The sequence below is a fragment of the Chiloscyllium plagiosum genome, chromosome 45 (assembly GCF_004010195.1).
Source record: "Chiloscyllium plagiosum isolate BGI_BamShark_2017 chromosome 45, ASM401019v2, whole genome shotgun sequence".
In the NCBI taxonomy this organism is placed as follows: Eukaryota; Metazoa; Chordata; class Chondrichthyes; order Orectolobiformes; family Hemiscylliidae; genus Chiloscyllium; species Chiloscyllium plagiosum.
Window position 1 is genome coordinate 4,210,042 of NC_057754.1, and position 23,366 is coordinate 4,233,407.

At 44.1% G+C, this 23,366-nt stretch overlaps 2 protein-coding genes across 4 annotated transcripts in view; one reads left to right on the plus strand and one right to left on the minus strand.

Annotated features, from left to right (window-relative positions):
• Positions 1 to 1,175, plus strand: part of LOC122543848 (breast cancer metastasis-suppressor 1 homolog) — a 20,348-nt gene extending 19,173 nt beyond the window's left edge. The window contains exon 12 of the mRNA XM_043682675.1: positions 389 to 1,175. Within this exon, the coding sequence (XP_043538610.1) occupies positions 389 to 506 (118 nt within the window). The 3' untranslated portion in view covers positions 507 to 1,175. The remainder of the gene's footprint in view (positions 1 to 388) is intronic.
• Positions 1,176 to 3,383: 2,208 nt separating this feature from the next.
• ltbp3 (latent transforming growth factor beta binding protein 3) overlaps positions 3,384 to 23,366 on the minus strand; it is a 172,437-nt gene continuing 152,454 nt past the window's right edge. For all 3 annotated transcript variants that reach the window (XM_043682671.1, XM_043682669.1, XM_043682670.1), the window contains exons 19-27: positions 22,544 to 22,672; positions 20,686 to 20,853; positions 16,926 to 17,012; positions 12,911 to 13,039; positions 11,985 to 12,125; positions 9,867 to 10,022; positions 7,390 to 7,500; positions 5,819 to 5,938; positions 3,384 to 3,910 (exon numbers count right to left, since the gene is read on the minus strand). In XM_043682671.1, the coding sequence (XP_043538606.1) occupies positions 3,759 to 3,910; positions 5,819 to 5,938; positions 7,390 to 7,500; positions 9,867 to 10,022; positions 11,985 to 12,125; positions 12,911 to 13,039; positions 16,926 to 17,012; positions 20,686 to 20,853; positions 22,544 to 22,672 (1,193 nt within the window). In that variant the 3' untranslated portion in view covers positions 3,384 to 3,758. The remainder of the gene's footprint in view (positions 3,911 to 5,818; positions 5,939 to 7,389; positions 7,501 to 9,866; positions 10,023 to 11,984; positions 12,126 to 12,910; positions 13,040 to 16,925; positions 17,013 to 20,685; positions 20,854 to 22,543; positions 22,673 to 23,366) is intronic.

Here is a 23,366-nt window from a genome sequence, read left to right on the forward strand (position 1 = left end):
TTGCTTTCCCAAAATGCAGTACGTCGCATTTATCTGAATTAAACTCCATCTGCCACTTCTCAGCCCATTGGCCCATCTGGTCCAGATCCTGTTGTAATCTGAGGTAACCCTCTTCGCTGTCCACTACACCTCCAATTTTGGTGTCATCTGCAAACTTACTAACTGTACCTCTTATACTCGCATCCAAATCATTTATATAAATGACAAAAAGTAGAGGTCCCAGCACCGATCCTAGTGGCACTCAACTGTTCACAGGCCTCCAGTCTGAAAAACAACCCTCCATCACTTATGCTATATTTTGTGTATTGCAATCAATCCTAAAGCCTGTTAACTGACCTGATCATCTTTGTTGAATCTTAATGACAAATGTAATTCTTTTCTCCATTAGTGCAACAATTACGGCTGTCAGCACAGGAGAGGTCTGGCTCCGCAGGTTAGATGGCAGCAAAACCAAATTGTACGTCAGCCAGCTTCAGAAAGGGAAATATTCTATCCACAAGGCATGACCTTTGACAGGGACCCTCTACCATCGAGGAAAAGCTTATACCTGCAAAAACAGATTATATAAAACGAAAAAGTACTTTTTGATTAGCAGCCTTCTACCTGGGGTATACGTGGAAGACTGGCACTAAGGAAACTCAGTGCAACTTCGTTATGGAGCTTGGCAAAATGATTGCCAAAGTTTAAAGACCATGAGCAAATCAGATTCCCACTTGTGCTTCTAGAGGGAACAAAGTTTGGCAAAACAACCAGCTTTGCAGAGGCTGGTTAAACAGAAGACCCACCCCCCCAACATCCCATGCCTCCTTTCCAGATTGCTCATAAAATTCATGAGTGGTGAAACCAAGAGAATATCTTAGCACTTTCTCTTATCTTTTCTTTTGGTGACCTACTCTGCACTAAGACTCAAATCTGTGTGTGGCATGAACTACAGAGTAATTAAAAATACTAGTTGGAGCCTGTATCCAAATGGTGCTTTATGAATTTGAGTTACATGGCAAAGCTCAACTGTGGATACTGCTTGCAATTGTACAGCACTTTTTAAAAACCGGACCGACTCTGAACTGGAGTCCTAAGCACTAAACCATGGAGATTGTGTAGAATAAAAAGTTTATTTCAAATCTGTTGAAGCTTTAAAAAATAAGACATCTATGAAAATAAATATTTGACACGAAGGCTGCTCTCAGTTCTTATTTCAGTTGAATTACCTCTCTTGAAGTGCACAGTCTCTTTTGCTATATATTCCCTCACTCTTCCAATGTTCCAGGCTAGGGATAGGGCAATCACCTAATATTCCTGTTTCCTGTCTCAGTCAGTGACTCCTGCTTAATATGTGCAGATATCACTTGAGAATAGATGTGGCTGTGGTGTCCTCACCATTGAATAGCCTGCAAAGATGCACAGCAAATCACGTGAAGAATTGACTTGGGTGAGGCATGCACCTTTAAAGCTGTCAGCAACTTCATAATGGGAGGTCAAAGAAAGGAAGTGATATTCCCTTGGTGCAGTGACATTCAGCACCACGGAGAGGGCATGGTGCAGATTAATTCTGCATCAAGAACTGCTGTAATTCTCAGCTGGTGTTCAGATAAGGATGTTCACAGCATGTGGAATCCAGTTGTCATAGACTAATCTGGGAGCAGAGAAACTTCCTGTAGACTGTACTTGCACTGTTAATTCTGATGAGTTATCTAGACTCGACATTAACTTGCTTTCTTTCCATGGATGCTGCCTGACCTACTTTGATCTCCAACATTTAATTGTTTTCAGTATGGATTCAAGTGTCTGTAGTAATTTGTTCTTAAAACAGAAGTGACTTGGTACATTGGAATTGTGTACAGTAGGAGTAAGTGGAAAGGTCGATCCATATCAGTATGGGAAAAGGGAATGGGGATGGCTTGGATTTATTCTGACTTTGACCAACATGGTTCATAATCATTGGCATTCTTTCAATTAGTTTAGATTACTTATAGTGTGGAAACAGGCTCTTCGGCCCAACAAGTCCACACCGAAGCGCAACCCACCCAGGCCCGTTCCCCTACATTTACCCCCTCACCTAATACTATGGGCAATTTTGCATGGCCAATTCACTTAACCTGCACATTTTTAGATTGTGGGAGGAAACCCGGAGTTATTTAGGTGAGTTTGATAATAGCGGGGTTATAGCATCTGCAGATCTAAAAATTACAAGGACGGTAGGAAAGCTTTTCTCTTTTTAGGGAAAGATGCATCTAAAAGGACGGTAGGAATTTCAAATCCATCCTTTCCAATGCAATAGATGTGTCAAAGTATTTTAAGAAAGGGAGCTCTCTCACTGAGTTTACTTTAATGTCTTTTTTAGGCAGGGTATTAACAAGAGATGAGTGAATAACTTTTCTTGCCTCCAGTATTTCTCTCTCCTTTGCACCTTTTTAATTACCTTCTTGATCTATGGATCCCCTTGAAACTGTTGTTTATTTTACTGTTGTGCCTTATCTTTGTCAAACTGTGCTGGCAACTGTCCAGAGAACTTTGGGGTAGACTTAATGGAGCATGCATGCGTGTGCACGCAGTGCCTCCCTGTGTGATGTTACAATTCCGTATTCTTTGCCATATCCTACTTTGTGTTCCTCTTAACTGTGCTTTAGACCATGCACTGGCACTGTAGGGAACAATTAAACTTGGCAGATGAAATCTTAAATTGATACTAGGTTTTGGGGTTAATTTTGTGTGAATCCCAATATACTTGGGAGGCTGAATGCCAAATGAAATAAAAAAACTTGGCCTTGATTGAGGTGACTCGCCATTTTGCCAATTCTCTCAATTGTTCTCGGACACATCATGTCTGATAGCTTTCTAAAGGATTCAGTTCACCTAGTGCCACTTCCTATAGCCCTGCAATTCTTTCCTTTCCAAATAATTATTCAGTTCTCTCCTGAAGGCTTTAATTGAACCTTCACCACTCTGTGTATTCCAGATCCTAATTGCACGTAAAGTTTTTTTTCTCGTCACCATTATTTCTTTTGCCTGTCACATTAAATATGTACCCTCATGTTCTTGATCCTACCTCCAATGCAAACTGTTTTTCCCTTCTACTATGTCCAGACCTCTGACATCTACTAAACCTAAATTAATTTCTACTTTGCGCGCCAAACTTTGTTGAGGAAGTGCCTTCTTGCTGCACATCAACTGGTTGGCTGGTAAGTTCATTTCTTTTTATTAATTATCTACATCACAGTTCAGTCTGAAGTGGTGGCTTCCAGGCAGATCCCACTCCAGCTCTACCATTTCAATAGCTGTTGGTACACTCAATATGGCAGTTGATGTAAGTACATCTGCTGCCACATACTGAAGTTGCCAGTCTTGAATCTCTTTCTGGTTGACGAGTGCCTGCATATTTAAATCTCCTCGAGATAAAGATACATGTCACCACATTGAGTGTCCTGCAGTTCTTTGGTTTATCCTATAAACAATAGTGTCCATGTTTTCTAAGTAGCCGCCATATTGAGTGTGTCAAATCCCACTTTTCTTTTAGAAAACACAATCAATATAAAAGACAAATTGGACAAATAAACTCCACGAACTGTGGGTATGAAATGGGATAACAGTAAAATTAGGTGTCTTTCCCATTTTTTTTCAAAATATTAAATGGTGTTTCCAAAAATTAAAACAGGTATTTTCAATGTTAATATTTGATAAGTATTTCCTTTTGAGGATTGGCAGGCCAAAATATGGACGACGAGGATAATCTTTTGTTGATGCGTTGCCCGCCCTGCGGCCTAACTCATCTTCCGGCGTATGCAGATGTTGTGGCGCCTCGTAGGCACAAAGCCCTGATAGCAGGTACACCGGTACGATCCAATGGTATTTATGCAACGTGCATTCTTGCAGAGGAACCGCTTGCGATGTAACTCACGACATTCATTGATATCTGGCAGTCAAAGAGCAATTAAGTCAGTGACTAAGTGTCAAGGACTACACTCTGTCAATGGTACTGTACAAACACTAAATAAATTCCCTCCAGCTGATAATCTTTTAAAACCGGAGGCCAGTGGTCCTGTATACCCTGTTTAGTGTAGGATTGGTGGAGTAGGAAGCCTTACTTTTACCAAGTCCTAGTAGACAGTCAGTTATTGAGTATTCCAGTGTCGTTTTCCATATCCAGAACTGCTTTTTTTACACGATTGAATGGTTACCGGGGTGATTTAGTGATGGGTAGAACAATGTGGTTTTAAATCCCATAAAATATTAGCAATGCTGGATGGGAAAACCTGTTTGTACTCTGATCAGAATTTGAACAACTAGGACATGTGGGAGTGGTGGTGGTGTGGGGGTTTCATCTCAGAAAGACCCCTCTACTGCCTTGAAGGATTCGATGTGAAATGGTGTCCCAGGCTGTGTTAATCTAATCATTCTTCGGGGCACTCTCATCTGGAATTGGCAATTATTAAACATTATTGTGATGCACTCAAACATAAGCATTCGGAACAGGAGTAGGCCACTCGCCTCTTCAGGTCATTTAGTAGTGTCAAGGTTAATCTGATTTTAATCTCAATTTCACATTCCTACAACATCCAACCTTTCATCTCTTGATTATCAAGTGTCTGTATACCTCTGCTTTTAAAATATTCAAAGATTCTGCATCTTGAGGAAGAGAGAGTTCTAAAGATTCTTATCTCTGTCTTTAAATGGGTGGCCCTCTGATTCTACACTCTCCTACCATCTCTTTCCACAGCAATTTTGCTCTCCTAAACTTGAAATAGTTATAAGTTTGTCTAACCTTGTCTCACAAGATAACCTGCTCAATCCAGTTATTAGTCTAGTGGATTAAAGTTTGCAGGAACACAGAGTAATAGATAACCTAACAATATTATTGTCTATTGGGAGGAGAAACTGGGGTATTCTTGAGTATTATGACATAGTATTGGTCTCCTTATTTAAGAAAGAATGCAAATGTACTGGAAGCAATTCAGAGGTTTAGTAGACTAGTATCTGGAATGAAAACAGGAGTTGCTGGAAAAGCTTAGTAAGTCTGGCAACATCTGTGCAGAGAAATACGTTAACATTTAGGGTCGTCAGAACTGGACCCGAAACATTAACTCTAATTTCTCTTCATGGATGCTGCCAGACATGCTGAGTATTTCCATCAACTTCTGCTTTTGTTTCCAATTTACAGTATCTGCCATTCTTTCGGTTTTTATTTATTTAGTATCTGGAATGGGTAGGTTGTCTTACGTGGAAAAGTTAGACAGACTAGGCTCGTATCCTTGAATTTAGAAGAGGAGGAGGTGATTTGATTGAAGCATGCAAGATGCTGAAGGGTTCTGATAAAGTGGATGTGGAGAGGATGTTTCACCTTGTGGGTTGCCCGAGTTCTCCCATGATTCCTAAACACCAACCCCATTTTAAAGTAGAGATGGATGAGGAGAATTGTTTTTTCTGAAGATCGTGAATCTTCGGAACTTTCCTCCTTAAAAGGGCATGTAAGCAGAATCTATGAATATTTTTAAGACAGGTAGATAGATTATTGATAAAAGGGTGGGCATAAATATGAAATCAAATCAGCCATGATCTTATTGAATAACCCATCAACCTCCAAGGGCCAAGTGACCTACTTCTCCCAATCCTAATATTTAGCAGGAGCTTTATTTTTTATCTCACATTGCTACCCCCCGTAGTGGGTTAGTTTAATAGAGTGGTGTATTATGCATTCAGGTATTTTAATAGTTTCACTTGATGCTTGAGTCTGAAAAGCATGCTATATCCCGTGTAAACTTAGATAAAACAGGAAACGATCACCATTTTTACAAGTATTGTTATGCATCCGTGTTATACAGACCTCTGCATTTCCCACTGCTGTCCAGCTGGAAGCCTTTGTAGCATTCACACCTGTTTCGTCCCCGGACACATCTTCCATGCCTGCAGGAACATTCCTCGGAGTCATCATCAGAACTGTTATCTGTAGAGGAAAATAAATCAGAGAAACCCCACACAGCCATGGTTGTGGCTGAATGTACTTTAGTGCCACAGATAATTACTGGGAATCACATTTTCCTAACTACCGTTAGTTCTGAGGAAGGGTCACTCAACCCAAAATGTTAACTTTGATTTCTCTTCAGCAGTTCTAGCAGCATCTTTGAACTTTTCCAGCAACTTCTGTTTTTGTTACTGGGAGTCGTGGGGTTGGGGAGGATGTTTTTGGACGTTACAATGGAAGTTTTCCTTGGGAAGGAAGTTATCAGCATGCATCACTCTCCATCCCGGATCCTTAATGCTAAGGGTGAGGACTGCTGAATAGAGAACACCCCACTATGCGCCTTTGCCAACTGTGGAGGTGGAACTCCAAAAGTGACCCAATGGCAAATGAAGGCAAAGGCATACAGCAACAGCCCATTCAGGAAAGCAGTGTTCTGTCAAAGCTGTGCAGCCATACAGTCACTCCAAGGGTTTTTGCATGTTGATCGGCGTGTTAGCATATGAGCCTCCAGTTTTGAAAGTTGCTGCCATATCTGGACCTTGGATGTCCACATATTGGAATATTACAGGAAACCCCTTTGTGCTGACTGGAAGGACATAAAGGAACTTCCCAAGGTAGCTCAAGTCCCTGAGTGTGCCTCAGGTTCCCCAATGTGAAATTCTATCCAAATGGAATTGCGCTCAGACGGAAGGCCACTGGAAAATTAAGGTACCAGGACTGAATGCTGTTTTAAGTTTCTGGGTGACTTTGGTCATGTTCTGGACACAAATTGATGTTCACCCAGTAAGTTCCTGAAGCATCATCCAGCCTGCTTCTCTGCCACCCAGCACCTTTCTCCAGGACTGGTCACGTGAGCTTGGGCCTGTCCACTTTAAAGAGCTCAGTTGCACATGGAGTCAATGAGATATTGAAATCACTTTGACCCCATGAGAGTGTTGGGGTGTTGGTACACTGGTAGAGCTAATTTGTTGGATGCTCTACAAGGTTCACTGAAATTGGATTATTTAATTATGGGACAAATGGAATGACTGAAGGGTTGCAATGCATAGTCAGCCAGGTCTATAATAAGTTTAGTGTATAACTTACTCCAGCCTTTCAACTTCCTGAGATCTCTGCACTCCTTTGATTCTGGCTACTTGAGCTTTCCTAACTTTCACTGCATTATTACTGGCCATGCCTTCAATTGCCTGGGTACTCGTCCTTTAGAATGCCCTCCCTAAACCTCTCTGCTTCTCTTTCCCCTCGTTCTGTGATCCTTCTTAAAACCAACTCTTTGACTAAACTTTTGATCAGCAGTTTTCATCCCTACACTTAGCTCGGATTCAAGTTCTGTTTGATCAAGTCCAGTGAGGCACTTTAAGAGGTTTTGCTAAATTGATGGCGCTAGTTAAATGCAAGTTGTTTAATGCGATTGTCGAGGGGCAGAGACTCACCATCGCTACTCTGTGAAACGTCCATCTGTTCATTCTGTCTCGGATCCACCCCTCGGCCTGGCCGCACATTCGGAACCCATCGTGTTATGTTGCACAGGTGAGAGAAGCTGGCTGCAAAGGACAAAAGCTGGTGTTAATGGAGTGAACACCTCCCTTGAATAACCACTGAAAACCTTCCCCATTGTGTGTTGGCAGGAGGTGGCTGATTAGTTCAGGGCCTGAATGTGTAGTGGGGACAGTTCCCAAAAACCAAGCCTGTGATTGGTCGTCACAGGTTTATTTGGAAGCACTAGCTTTCAGAGCCTTGCTCCTTCATCAGGTGGTTGTGGAGCATAAGACGCAGAATTTATAGCAAAGGATTACAATGTCATGCAACTGAAATGACATATTGAAAGTCTTTCATTTTTTAGAATGGGTTGCAGGTTTCAGTTCATTAATATGTAAATCCCAGAACTTCTTTTAAGTCACCTTCTCAAGATAACTTAAGGTTTTATAACAAAAGATGACATCTCCGCTCAAACAACGCATTAAAGGTGTGAGGTTAGAGTGTCTGTATCCCCGTCTTGAGTCAGACTGGCTCTACTTCCAAAGTGGAATTTACAAAATATTTCATGTATTGACTGCCTGAAAGTTGTGCATTTTTTGAGCAAAATCAAATGTATCTGCAAATATAATTCTGCAAATACAAATTCACCTCATAGACTTGTGTTTGCATGTGCATGAGAGAGAGTGTGTGTGCATGTGAGAGAGCGTGTTTGCATTTGTGAAAGCTTGGTAAAGTGTGTCTGTGTGTGTGATGGAGTATAAGCCTGTGAGAGGGTGGGTGGGTATGTATGTGTGGGGGGGGAGGGTGGTTTTGTGTGTGTGTGTGTATAAGAGAGGATCTGCGTGAGTGTGTGAGTATATGTGAGTGTGAGAGAGCATGTATAGTGTAGTGGGGTCACTTGTAGTGTGGCATGAGCAAAAGGTCTTGGTTGAGGCCATCATGGATACCAAACTTAGCGACCAGCCTCCGCTTGACAATGCAAAGTGGCCGAGCAAAGGCTGATAGTCAAATTTGGTACCTATGAGGATAGACTCAACTGGAACCTTAGGTTTATGTCATACAACAGGTGACCCCACTACGTGATACACTCTCTCGTGCACACACACTCTAACATACTCATGCAGACCCTCTTTCATACAAATGCGCTCTCTCAGACACAACCCCCCACACTCCCACCCACACACACACACTTTACCAAGCTTTCACACACACAAACACACACTGTCTCAAGTGCACTCATATGCGCAAACACACATTCAGTCACACTCTCTCTCGGATGAATTAACATTGGCAGAATTAATTTTGCAGATACATTCTATTTTGCTCAAAAATGCACAATCTGCAGGCAGTCAATCCATGAAATATTTTGTAAATTCCACTTTGAAAATAGAACCAGTCTGACTCAAGACTGGGATACAGACAGACTCTGACCTCACAGTTTTAATGCATTGTTTGAGGTGAGGTGTCATCTTTTGTTATAAAACCTTAAGTTATCTTGAGAAGGTGACTTAAAAGAAGTTCTGGGATTTACATATTAATGAACTGAAACCTGCAACTCATTCTAAAAAATGAAATACTTTCAATATATCATTTTAGCTGCATGACACTGTAATCTTTTGCTATAAATTCTGTGACTTATGGTCTTATGCTCCACAACCACCTGATGAAGGAGCAGGGCTCTGAAAGCTAGTGCTTCCAAATAAACCTGTCAGACTAAAACCTGGTGTTGTGTGATTTTTAACTTTGTCCACCCTGGTCCAACACCGCTCCTCCGCATCATGCTGTGAGGGAAAGCCGACCCCCTGTTAGATATCTATCTGATAGGGTGGCGTGAAGAATCCCATACTGTGGCCCATCCCATAAGTGTGCAAGTGTGGATAGGGGAGAACAGATACAAACCCCCTGTCTCATTGTTGAGTGAATGAAACACTGGCAGAGACCTGCATTCCATCGCAGCATATAGAGGATGTACTGTCAGAGAGCCCCATCCAATCATTGCCTCAGGAAGAGATTTGCAAAGGAAGAGCCCAGTCCTAACACCGTGAGGGATTTTGCAGAGGAAGAGGCCAGTCTCATCACTATCTGTGCGAGGGATTGACACAGGAAAAGTCCACTCCCATAAATGTTGGTGTGATAGATGGGCAGAGGAAGAGCCAGTTCCATCGCAGTCTGGGTGAGAGATGGGAAGAGGGAGAGGCCAGTCCCGTCGTTATCGGGGCGAGGGAGAGGCCAGTCCCATCGCTATCTCTATGGCGGTGGGGGTTTGCAGACCCAGGGTGCTGTTTTGACTGTTTTACCACGGTGTGCATGTCAATCTAGGAGGTATCGCAGACACGGAACCCTATCCCACCATTCCTGAAATGACCCTTGAGCGAGGTGTAGGTGAGGGTCTGCTCCCATCAACAGGAAATGCGGTGTGACCCCTTCTCACCTGACATTCTCATGGGGCACATGCGACAGTCCATTCCCCAGGCCTGCCCGTGCTGGCAGCAACACTCCGAGAAAGTGGTCTGGTACAGAGGTTGACTACATGTGTAATCCTTGCTGATATGCTTCCAGCAGAGGTCGCGGTCCGTGTCTGCCCGGTCTGTAAGCGCATGAGGCAAAACGAAAGAAGAGAGATCTGTTAATGTTTTTCTATTCAAACTCCTTCTCCCCCCCCCCCCCCCCATTCTCCCGCTCTGTCTTTACTGCATGAGGGCCCTCCTCTCCCTCCCAGCTGACACCTAGAATGCAAACACAGGAGAATAAGCATGTGATTCCTGAGAAATATTGAATATGGGAGGGATGGAGGCAAGATGCTGTTGCAGAAAAGGAATTAATGATTTGACAGTCAAAAATCATTCAATTGTACAATTATCATCTTGTTTTCCTCATTGAAAGAACATCTGGTAATTGATACATTGGATGAATGTGGGATTGGGATAACTGGCAACGGGATTAGATTACATTACAGTGTGGAAACAGGCCCTTCGGCCCAACAAGTCCACACCGCCCCGCCAAAGCGAAACCCACCCATACCCCTACATTTACCCCTTACCTAACACTACAGGCAATTTAGCATAGCCAATTCACCTGACCCTGCACATCTTTGGACTGTGGGAGGAAACCGGAACACCCGGAGGAAACCCACGCAGACACAGGGAGAACGTGCAAACTCCACACAGTCAGTCGCCTGAGGCGGGAATTGAACCCGGGTCTCTGGCGCTGTGAGGCAGCAGTGCTAACCACTGTGCCACCGTGCCGCCCACACGATGTTTTAACTAGAGTTGATATGGAGGTGTCGGTGTTGCACGAGGAGTGGACAAAGTTAAAAATCACACAACACCAGGTTATAGTCCAACAGGTTTATGTGAATGTACAAACTTTTGGAGCGCCGCTCCTTTGTCAGCTAACTACATGACAAAGCAGCAGCACTCTAAAAGCTTGTACTTTCAAATAAACCTGTTGGAGTATAACCTGGTGTTGTGTGATTTTTTAACTTTAAGTGGAGTTGACAAATGTGATCTCTTTGCCCTCTAACTACTCCAATTCAGCTACAACCTGTAAAGTGGATTGTGATAACTTAGCAGCATTATTTCTAGAGTATTAATCGGGGCACCTGCCTAATGTTCTGGGAGAACCGGGCTTCAAATCCCACCATGGCAGATGGTGGAATTTGAATTCAATACAAATCTGGAATTAAGAGTCTGAAGCGGAGCATGAAATCATTATGAATTGTCACAGAAAAACCTATCTGAAGCACTGCTGCATCACAGCACCAGGGACCCAGGTTTGATTCCAGCCTTGGGTGACTGTGTGGAATTTGCACATCTTCCCTGTGTCTGTGTGGGGTTTCCTCGCTTAGTCCAATGATGTGCAGGTTCGGGTGGGTTGGCTGTGCTAAATTGCTCTATAGTGCCCAGGCATGTGCAGGTTAGGGTGGATTGGCTGTGCTAAATTGCCCATAGCCTGGACATGTGGATTAGACATGGGGAAATGCAGAGTTTTGGGGAGAGGGGGTGAGTCTGGGACGGTCAGTGCAGACTTGATGGGCCAAATGGCCTGTCTCCACAGGGATTCTACGATTCATGTCCTCTTTGGAAAGAAAAATGTTATCCTTCGCCTGGTCTGGCCTACATGTGACTCCTGACCCAAAGCAATATGGTCGACTTTTAACTGCCCTCTGAAATAGCCTGAGGTGAAGACACTCTGTTGTAACAATCACCACGTAGCCTAAAAAGAAGTGAAACCAGACGGACCACCTGGCAATGACCTAGGCACAGGAAACAACCCTGCAATGTTGTGGGTCTACCTACAGCACATGGGATGGATGCAGCAGTTCAAGAAGGCAGCTCACCATCACCTGCTCAAGTGTGACTAGGGATGGGTGATACATGCTAGCCCAGCCAGCAATGCCCATGTCTCTAAAAAATAAAAAAAAAATGTTATGCCCTCTGTATGAGCAAAGGTCAAAACAAGAGTTGGGGGTCATCTAATGAAAGTTCTAGGAGAGCATCAGACCCTGAGTTGGCAACCTTACTGTTGGGTGGCTGCAGTCAGCACCTACCGATAAGGACCACTGGCTGCACGCAACGCCTCTTCACCTTGTCAAAGGTCATTGGTGGAGGGCAGTGGCAGGTGAAGGACCCCTTGGTGTTGATGCATCTTCCGCTGGGGCAGCTCTGAACGTCTTGGCACTCATCCACATCTGAGGGGGCACATGAAAACCGTTCAGACAGGCAAGAACAATTCCAATCCAACAGTCTGGGCATGACTCACTCGCTGAGTGGGCAGTTTAGTGCCTAGCTTCATCAACCGGAACCAGGCCAGAAATGGAAACCACATGACTAGTCATTTACTCTGGACATGTTAATTGGTTGATTGCACTTCCAAGTCATTGACGTTTTTGAGATGTTTTGGAAAAGAAATTCATTCATGAAGACTGAATTCCTGGATCTCTCTCTCATTCAGATGTAAAGTGCTCAGTGGTCTATTTGTCTCATTCTTAGGACATTAGTCAATGTAAAGAAACCCTTGCTTCCTTCGAAAGGAGCACACATATTTGGGAATACTGCCTGTGCTACTCCCCATTGTCTAACCTGTACAGAGTCTTCCACTCCCACTTGTTTACACGATGATGGACTAATGGTTTAATCCAGTGACTCATGTAATGTTCCGGGTCACTTTCGAATCTAACTGTGGAAAATGGTGGAATTTGAATTCAATAATAGATCGGGAATTAAGCGTCTCGTGATGACCGTGCAACTGGTGTCGATTGTTGGGGGAAAGAAAAAGGAATTCCACTGTCTTTACCTGGTCAGGCCCACATGTGACTGCAGACCCACTGTGACCCTTAATGGACAGTTAGGGCTGGGCAATAAATTTGCCTATCCAGTGATGCCAACATTCCGTAAGTGAATTTAAAAACAGTTAATGAAAACAGGGTGCCATGGCAAGAAGTGATTACTGTGGGATTTCAGAATTCTTCCTCACCCAAACACTGAAACAGGGCCCCATCGTAGTAGAAGCCTTGCTTGCAGTAGCACTCAAAGCCAGGCTGGGTATTCATGCAGAATCCTTCCTTGCAGATCTCCTGGCCGAACAGCGTGCACTCGTCAATGTCTGGAGTTGGAAGCAATTGGAACATGATTAAGCTCTTGCTCTCTTAAGCCCGTCCCGATAGAGTACACAAGATGTCATAATGAAGTGTTGGAAAATGGGATTGGCGTAGAGAAGTCAGTGCAGACTCAATGGGCTGAAAGGTTAAAAAGACTAGATTTGTTTTCACTGGAAAGATGGCGGCTGACAGGAGACCTGATAGAAGTCTACAAAATTATGAGAGGTGTGTTTGGGGTGGATAGTCAGATGCTTTTCCACAGGGTAGATGTTTTAATTACAAGGGGGCAACAGGTTCAAGGCGAGAAGGGGAAAGTTTAAGCGAGATGTGTAAGGGAAGTTTTTCACAGAGAAAGTGGTAGGAGCCTGGAACACACTGCCAGAAGAGGTGGGGCAAGTAGGCACATTGGCAACAGTGAAGAGGCATCTGGATGGTTACATGAATAGGGAGGGAATACACACAGACACACCGAATAAGGGCAGAAGGCTAAAATAGAATAGAATCGCTACAGTATGGAAACAGGCCATTTGGCCCAATAAGTCCACATCAACCCTCTGAAGAGTAACCCACCCCCTACCGCTCTACATTTTTCTCTGACTAATGCATCAAACCTACACATCCCTGAACACTATGGGCAATTTACCATAGCCAATTCACCTAACCTGCACATCTTTGGATTGTGGGATGAAACCCACACACTCACGGGGAGAATGTGCAAACTCCCCATTGAACCAGGGTCCCTGGTGCTGTGAGGCAGCAATGCTAACCACTGAGCCACCGTGTTTTTTAGTTTAGTTAGGGCATGATGATCCACACAGGCTTGGAGGGCTGAAGGGCCTGTTCCTGTGCTATACTTCTATTTTGTTTTTTTGTTGTTGTGCTGTGTGTCTCTGGGACAGTTCCTGAGGGCAAACATGCACCAAGAGTGATAGGCCACAGGGTCAGAACAGCAGGGGGCTGACACAGAACTTCCCCTTTGGTCCCAGTTTAGCAATCCCAGGTAAAGAAGCAAATTGAAAACCCTGCCTCCCCCTCCCTACATACTGATCCCTATGAGAAAGGACTGTGAGCAATTCTCATCCCTTATATATTGACATTGGAGGGCAGTCCACAGGAGGGTCACTAGGCTTAGCCTGGGTGTGGAGGGTTTGGGCTGTACTCATTGGAGTTTAGAGGAATGCAAGGTGTTACTGGAATGTACAAGATTTTTTAGGGGGCTTGACAGGGTACATGGGGACAGGATGAGAGTCGGAGGGCATAGTCTCAGAATAATGGTGACCCATATTAGGCAGAAACGAGGAGGAATTTCTTCCGTCAGAGGGTAGTGAATCTGTGAAATTCTTAACCACAGAGAGCTATCAAGTCTGGGATGATTAAGAATTTTCAAGGCTGAGAACTGGGTTATGGGGAAAAGGCAGGAAAGTGGAGTTGAAAATAATTGGATCACCATGATCGCATTGAATGGCAGAGTAGACCTGAGGGGCTGAATGGCCTACTTTTGCTCCTATGTAGAGTCATAGAAGATTACAGCATGGAAACAGGCCCTTCAGCCCAACTTGTTCATGCCGCCCAGTTTTCACAATTAATCTAGTCCCATTTGCCTGTGTTTGGTCCATATCTCTTCATACCTATCCCATCCTTGTACCTGTTGAAATTTTTCTTAAATGACAAAATTGTACTCACCTCCACTACTACCTCTGGCAGCCTGTTCCAGACACTCACCACCCTCTGTGTGAAGAAATTGCTCCTTTGGACCCTTTTGTATCTCTCCCTTCTCACCTTAAACCCATGCTCTCTAGTTTTAGACTCCTCTACCTTGGCTATCTACCTTATAAAGTCAGAGGTGGACAGCATGGAAACAGACTCTTCGGAACAACTTGTGCTTTCCAACTAGATATCCTAAATTAATGTAGCCCCATTTGCGGCATTTGGTCCATATCCCTCTAAACCCTTCCTATTCATGTAGCCATCCAGATGACCTTTACATGTTGTACCTGCCTCCAATACTTCTGCTGGCAGTTCATTCCATACAGGTACCACCCTTTGCCTGAAAATCTATGCCTCTCATGATCTCTACAAGGTTGCCCCCTCAGTTTCCTACGCTCCAGGGGAAAAAGTCCCAACTTCTCCTTATAACTCAAACCTTCCATTCAAGGTGGCATTCTAGTTAATCTTGTCTGCACTTTTTCTAGTTTAATAACAGCCTTTCTGTAGTAGGGTGCCCAGAACTGCATGCAGTCCTCCAAATGTGGCCTTACTCGTCCAATGAGTATTCATGAATGTGGGTGTCAAGTGAGGACTGGAACTGGATGTAAAATCCTTTGCAATCAAGCAGCCTGCCCACATCAGAACCATGCCTGAGAAGAGATGGGTAATGACCAGGAAGTGGGCGCAGTATGGAATCAGTGTGGGATTGCAGGAATTCAACTCACGAACCAGATTAACATGCAGTTGAGATCCTCTTCAGTCGAGATTGGCCCTGATCTTACAAAATGGCAGAGTGTGCTCAAGGGGCAGAATGGCTTAACACTTAATTTGTAGATTCATGTACATATTCAACATGCTATAGTTGAAGGAAGATAGGAAGCCCAGTCTCTAAGTTTGCTGAAATTTAAGAAAACAAAGTGTGTAGGACTAAGTTCATGGTAGGTGTACTTCAGTGTGGGAAATCACGGTGTTTTCCACTTCAAACCCAAGAAAGGTAGGGGTGAAAAGCCAAAAGCTATGGACAGACAGAAAGATACGAGTACAGCACAACAACAAGTCACACTTAAATAGCACCTTGTCCTTCATAGGAGCGAAAGCTGGACAGAATGGACAGAGCCCCACCCACAACTGAACGTTTGGCCATAGAAGCTTTGAGGAGGTATCTTCAAGGAGCAAAGGAGAGGTTTGGGGAGAGAATTCTAGAGAGTCTAGGTGGCCGAAGGTGTGACTGGAATGGTACAAGACCAGAAATGGTGGCTCAGTAGTTAGCACTGCTGCCTCATGGTGCCATGGATCTGGGTTTGATTCCAGTCTCAGGTGACTGTGTGTGGAGTTTGCACATTCTCCCTATATCTGTATGGGTTTCCCCCTAGTGCTCTAGTTTCCTCCCACAGTCCAAAGATGCGCAGGTTTGGGTGGATTGGCCACGGGAAGTTGACACAGAGTGTCCAGGGATGTGCAGGTGAGACGGATTATCCATGGGAAATGCAGAGTTACAGGGATAGCGTAGGAAGGTGTCAGTTTGCATAGGATACTCCTCTGGAGGGCAGGTGTGGTCTCGATGGGCTGAATGGCCTACTTCCACACTGCAGGGATTGGATAAAATCAGGAAATGTACAAGAGGCCTGAATTGGACGGGGCTCAGAGATGTGGGATAGTTGCAAGGAGGAAAGAGGTTACTGAGACAGGGAGTGGGAGGGGAAGGGGAGATTACAGAGGGACTTGAAACCAAGAAGGAGAATTTTTAAAACTGAGAGTTTATGGGGCCGGGAACCAATGTAGCTCAGTGAGCCTGGTGGGGTCAGGGACGGGTGAACAGGATTTGGCATGAGATAGGATGCAGGCAGTTCTGGATGGAATTCACAAAATTGTCAAAAAGCTAGAACTCTCTCCGCCCAAACAGAGCTGTTCAGGCCGGGGGTTAATTGAATATTCCAGCCTGTTAAGGTGAGACTTGAGTCCAGGCACACTTGGACCTGAGTGTACTGCGGCACAACAGCCTCATGAAGAAATTGACCAACGCGCCACACTATTAGAGATTGAAACTGTTGGAAGAAGGTTGAAAGGTAGAGTTAAGATAAGTGTGATGGAAGTGAATGGCAGAACAGGCACAAGGAGGTGAATGGCTTCCTGTGCCTGAGGCAGCCTCTACAGGGAATCAAAGTGGCGGCTGACTGTACTCACCTCTGTATGATGGAAGCCCCACTCCAAACAGATTGTCGTCGGTCACCAGGAATCCCTCCCCGTCTGGACAGAGAGACTGAAATTCAGCTGAAAGGAGAGAAAATCGGGAATAGGTGGACAGATTACTAAAGAGCACACAGACTGTAGTTTCTCTGAACCTGGGGAGGCAAGGCTCACAGAACTTCAATCTGGAAAACGTGGGCCTGAGCAAATATTCATCAGTGCAGGAAATAGACAAATCTTTAAAGAGGCTTTTCAAAAGCGGAGGGAACTGTGTCTGTTATGGACCAGACTATATCCTCTCAGAGTATTCTGAGAAGGTAGCCTATACCCTACCTTTTTCTTAGTTTTGAAGGCAAATGTGAAGTCATAGAGACGTGCAGCACAGAAACAGATCCTTCAGTCCAACTATTCCATGCCGGCCAGATATCCTAAATTAATCTAGTCCCATTTGCCAGCATTTGACCCATATCCCTTGAAACCCTTCCTATTCAAGTACCCATCCAGATGCCTTTTAAATGTTGTAATTGTACCAGCCTCTATCACTTTCTCTGGCAGCTTGTTCCACACACGCGTGGAACATTTGCATGAAAAAGTAGCCCCTTAAGACCCTTTTAAATTTTGCCCTCTCTTTGTAAACCTATACCCTTTAGTTTTGGATTCTCCTCCCTGGGGAAAACAGCTTGGCTATTCACCTTATCCATGCTCCGCATGATTTTATAATCCTCTATAAGTTCACCCCTCAACCTCCAACACTCCAGGGAAAATTCAGCCTGTTCAGCCTCTCCCTGTCGCTCAAACCCTCCAACCCTGGCAACATCCTTGTAAATCTTTTCTGAACCCTTTCAAGTTTCACAACATCCTTCCTATAGCAGGGAGACCAGAATTGAACGCAGTATTTCAAAAGTGGCCTGACCAATATTCTGTACAGCTGCAACATGACCTCCCAACTCCTGTACTCAATGCGCTGACCAACAAAGGAAAGCATACCAAACACCACCTTCACTATCATATCTACCTGCGACTCCACTTTCAAGGAGTTATGAACCTGCACCTCAAGGTCTCTGTTCAGTAACACTCCCCAGGATCTTACCATTAAGCATATAAGTCCTGCCCTGATTTGCCTTTCCAAAATGCAGCTCCTTGGCCCATTGGCCCATCTCATCAAAGTCTGATGTAACCGTCTTCACTGTCCACTACACTTCCAATTTTGGTGTCATCCATAAACTTACTAACTATACCTCCAATATTCACATCTAAATCATTTACATACAGAACAACCTTGATTATCGGAACGAGATGGGCGGGAAGTATTTTGTTCAGAAAACTGATTGTTCAGATATCGTTTTTACGGGACCTTGAGATCTTGTTCTGATAACCCAAAATTCGGATAATTGATGTTCGGATAACCAAGTTTGTTCTGTAAATGATGAAAAGCGCCACGTTCCAAATGTGCTGCAACTGGTCAAACTACTCGACATTAAGCAAAACATAATTTATTTAAATGCTGTAGTTAAAGTACAACCAAAGTGCCGAGCGTAGCTGTTCTGCATTTTGTGTTTTTTTTGGGTTTTTTTGCTTTTTTTTGGTGTTGCTTTGCACAGTGTTAGGGTTTGTTTTGTATTAGAGGGTAAGTTAATAGTTAGGAGATAGTAGTATTGTAATTTGTGTTTTTCTTTTTATTATACTGATATTTGTTAACGATTGTATTTTTCAATAAATTTATATGTTTGTAAAGTTAAAAAAAATTTGCTAATAAATGTATTTACAAATAAAAAGTACATCCAAAGAAAGAGGAGTTTAGAATAACAACTGTATTGGAAAACTTAACAGAATATTAATATGCCAACATATAAATACACCCTTGACAAAAAATGGGAAAATTCAGATACAGATTCTCATATGCAGTTCTCCAACCAGGAGGAAAAATATGAGTAGATTCAGAGAGAGTAGCAGCCAAGAGACATTCACTGAAGCTTCCAACTCTGTTGAGACCCCAATAGCTTCTTATGGTTCTGATAAAACTGAAACCCAGAAATCTAGATTTGAGAGAGCTGGCCACACCCATTCAGATTGTTAAACAAAATCCTCTAGTGGCCTTATTCTAGTGGGATTAACTAGCCAGCTCAGTACCTCTTGTTCAATCTCTCTCTTAAAAGAAACCTGGATGAAATAAACTCTTAAAGCTATAGCATTGTCACAAGCCAGAGATAAATCAAATTCAGCGCAAGTGTAAGGTTCACATGGAGCTGAGGTCACCACCAGGTCAGCCATGGGATCTTACTGAAGGACTAAAATAATGCACTTGGAAATCAGAAATGAGCCATTTAAGGTTGAGATCAGGAAGTACAGTTTTCACTCAAAGGGGTGGTTGAAATTTACAAGACTTGTCCACAAAAGGCCATCAGTTTGTATCATCCTGCTCAGGCATGCCGTGACACACCTCTGAGCCAAGTAGGACTTGAACTTGGATCTTCTGCCTCAGAGGTACGGACACCTACCACTGCCCCATGAAGGCACTTACCCCATCCCACCCCCACAACAGATGGTGGGGATCAATTGAACATGTCAAGATTGATAGACTTTTGTTGGGTAAGTATATTAAGAGATATGGAGTCTAGATGTGTAGATTGAGCTGAGATAAATGATTTGGATGAGAGTATAGAAGGAATGGTTAGTAAGTTTGCGGACGACATCAAAATTAGTGGCATTGCAGACAGTGAAGAAGGTTTTCTAAGATTACAAAGGGACCTTGATCAAATGGGTCAACGGACTGAAAAGTGGCAGATGGAGTTCAATCTGGATAAATGTGAGGTATTGCATTTTGGTACAACAAATGGCACAGGACTTGTACAGTGTTGTATAACTTGGGCAGTGTTGTAGAACAGAGGGAACCTAGGGTTCTGTATATAACTTTTTGAAGTTGGCATCACACATAGACAGGGGGGGTTAAGAAGGTGTTTAGCATGCTTGCCCTCATTGCTCAGGTTTGAGTATAGGTGCTGGGACATCATGCTGTGGTTGTACAGAGTGTTGGTGAGGCCTCTTCTGGAGTACTGTGTCCAGTTATAGTCTCCTCCCTTAAAATAGAGACACATTGTGCTCATCTGAGGGGCAAACAGGGCCTCAGAATGACATCTCCTCTAAAAGACGGCAGTGCCAACAGTGCAGCCCTCCCTCAGCGCTGGTCTCTTCTGAACCCTCTCCAGCTTAATAATATCCTTCCAGCTTCTTAAGATCAAGTCCCACTCCCAGAAACCGGAGCACAAAACGCAGACTAACTCATCAGGTGCTGGTGCTGAAGGAGGGCTGCACTGTTGGCGGTGCAGAGGACATGACAATCTGTTTGCACCTCAGATGAGCACAAAGGGTTCCTATTTTAAGAAAAACAGGGTAGCTCTCCTCCGTCAATAAGCAATGATGCACAAACTCAGGTTGCTAGACTGTGTGTAAAATTGGTCGCCAAGGTTCCTGGCTGCCCTTCAAAAATTCGGCGTCTGCTGTGGGATGGTCTGAAAAGTCAGAAGAAGTGCAATTCTTTCTTACGTCCTTATTAACCGAGTTGCAAAGGAAGGAGATTTGCCTAGTGCCCATGGAAGAGGTGGGATAGAGTGCCAATGAACTCCTCCAACCCCATCCCCGGCTCTCTCTCTCTCTCTCTCTCCAGCCAGAGCCTCACATGCAAAGAGTGGAAGAGCCTCACATTTGCTTATCCCGATATTTGTTGGAATTAGATGAGAGAACGCCCTGAATCTCTTACCTGTGCTGTGCACAGGGCAGGGATAGATCTCACAGTGGTCGCCCCAACCTGCCCCTAGGGAGCAGCAGCACTCCTCCTTTGTGATGTTGGTTGCAAGGACGCTGTCGCAGAAGATCGTGTCATCGAGGCTGAGGTAACACTCCTTCTTGTCTTCGGGCCTCTCGGGCTCTGCGAGTGGACACAGGAAACTCCAGATGTTAAAAAAAACACAATTAAATACACCGCTAACTGACCTATTTTGTAACAATTCTGAACTATCTTCCCCCTTTCCTTAGGAGTAACTGCTTCACAACTCCAGTTTCAGCCAATTGTCCTGCAAAATCGCCCCAAACTCAAATGGTTTTCCTGAGAGATGTTTACCCTAATCCCTCAAAAAATCCAGAGTCTTCTACCTGAAGCTATAATGCACTGCAAAATTTACTTAGCACGCTCATAGATTCCTGATGAAGGGCTTTTGCCCGAAACATTGATTTTCCTGCTCTTCGGATGCTACATGACCTGCTGTGCTTTTCCAGCACCACTCTGATCTGTGCTCATAGATCTCCCTGTGTAAATAAATTCCCATTAGTCTTCAAAACTATCTATCTCAAACAGTTTTAAAAATACATCACCATGGATACAAAAAATACTTACAAGTTAATCATTAAACCCCTTAAGGCACAGAGAAAACTCATATACCACTAGTTATAGAGTCATAGAAATGTACAACAAGGAAACAGGTCCTTCAGTGCAACTCATCCAAGCCGATCAGATATCCTGGATAAATCTAGTCCCATTTGCCAGCATTTGGGCCATATTCCTCTAAACCTTCCCTATTCATAATCCCATCCAGATATCTTTTAAATGTTGTAATTGTACCAGCCTCCACCACTTCCTCTGGTAGCTCATTCCATACACACACCACCCTCTGCATGAAAATGTTGCCCCTCAGATCCTTTTAAATTTTTCCCCTCTCACCTTAAACCTATGTCCTCTAGTTTTGGACTCCCCCACCCCAAGGAAAAGACTTTGTCTATTCACCCTATCCATGCCCCTCATGATTTTATAAACCTCTGTAAGGTCACGCCTCAGCCTCTGACGCTCCAGGGAAAACAGCCCCAGCCCATTCAGCCTCTCCCAATAGCTCAAACCCTCCAACCCTGGCAACATCCTTGTAAATCTTTTCTGCACCTTTTCAAGTTTCACAACATCCTTCCAATTGCAGGGAGACCAGAACTGAACACAGTATTCCAAAAGTGGCCTAACCAATATCCTATACAGCTGCAACATGACCTCCCAACTCCTATACTCAATGCGCTGACCAATAAAGTGTACCAAATGCCCTCTTCACTATCCTATCTACCTCCAACTCCACATTCAAGGAACTATGAACCTGCACTCCAAGGTCTGTTTGTTCAGCAACACTCCTAGGGACCTTCCAAATTCAAAAAGTTAAGATTAGATTCCCTACAGTGTGGAAACAGGCCCTTTGGCTCAACAAGAGCACACCACCCTCCGAAGAGTAACCCACCCAGACCCAGTTCCCTCTGAATAATGCACCTAACACTATGGGCAATTTAACATGGCCAATCCACCGGACCTGCACATCTTTGGATTGTGGGAGGAAACCAGACCACTGAGAGGAAACCCATGAAAACACGGGGAGAATGTGCAAACTCCACAGAGAGAGTTGCCTGAGGCTGGAATTGAACCCGGGTCCCTGGCACTGTGAGGCTGCAGTGCTAACCACTGAGCCACTGTGCTGCCCCCTAATTCAAAAATAAATGACATTGAAATGTATATAAGTCACACTTACATGACACTTACTAATGCCTTTTCTCCCTTGACACATTCAGTTGCCACCATTGTCCATACCTACCTTCGCAAGTGTATGTGTCCAGCGACAGGATGAAGCCAGTGTCACAAACGCAGGAGAATGAGCCCTCTGTGTTCTGACAGGCGCCGTTCGGCATGCATAGCGAGCGGTTCAAGGCACACTCATCGATATCTGTGTACATCAGAGTAAGACTCAACTCAGGAGAAACATCATTGCCCAGAGCACAGTGAGAATGGTGAAATCAGTACCACAGGGAGGCGTGCCCCTAATGATTGGGATAAGGTGTGTTGCTAAATTCACAGATAGATTGGAAAGCAGGTTGTGAAGAAGACAAGGATTTTGAATATAAACGTAGATTAATCGAGTGAGTGTGTGTAAAATCTGGCAGGTGGAGCATAACGTGGGCAGATGGGGCAGGCACGGGAGATATGTATCTGCTTTTGGAAAAGCCCAAATGGTGAGTATTACAGTTTGGGATATATCAGAGCGACACATTGAAGGGTGTGGGGTATATCAGAGAGTGTTACAGTGAGGGGTGTGGGATATATCAGAGTGTTACAGTGAGGGGCATGGGGTATATCAGAGAGTGTTACAAAGAGGGGTGTGGAGTATATCAGAGAGTGTCACACTGAAGGGTGTGGGGTATATCGGAGAGTGTCACACTGAGGGGCGTGGGGTATATCAGAGAGTGTTACAGTGAGGGGTGTGGGGTATATCAGAGAGAGTTACAGTGAGGGATGTGGTGCATATCAGAGAGAGTTAAAGTGAAGGATGCAGTGTGTATCAGTGTGTTTACAGTGAGGATTGCGGAGTATAGTCATAGGGTCATGCAGCACAGAAACAGGCCATTCAGCCCACTATATCT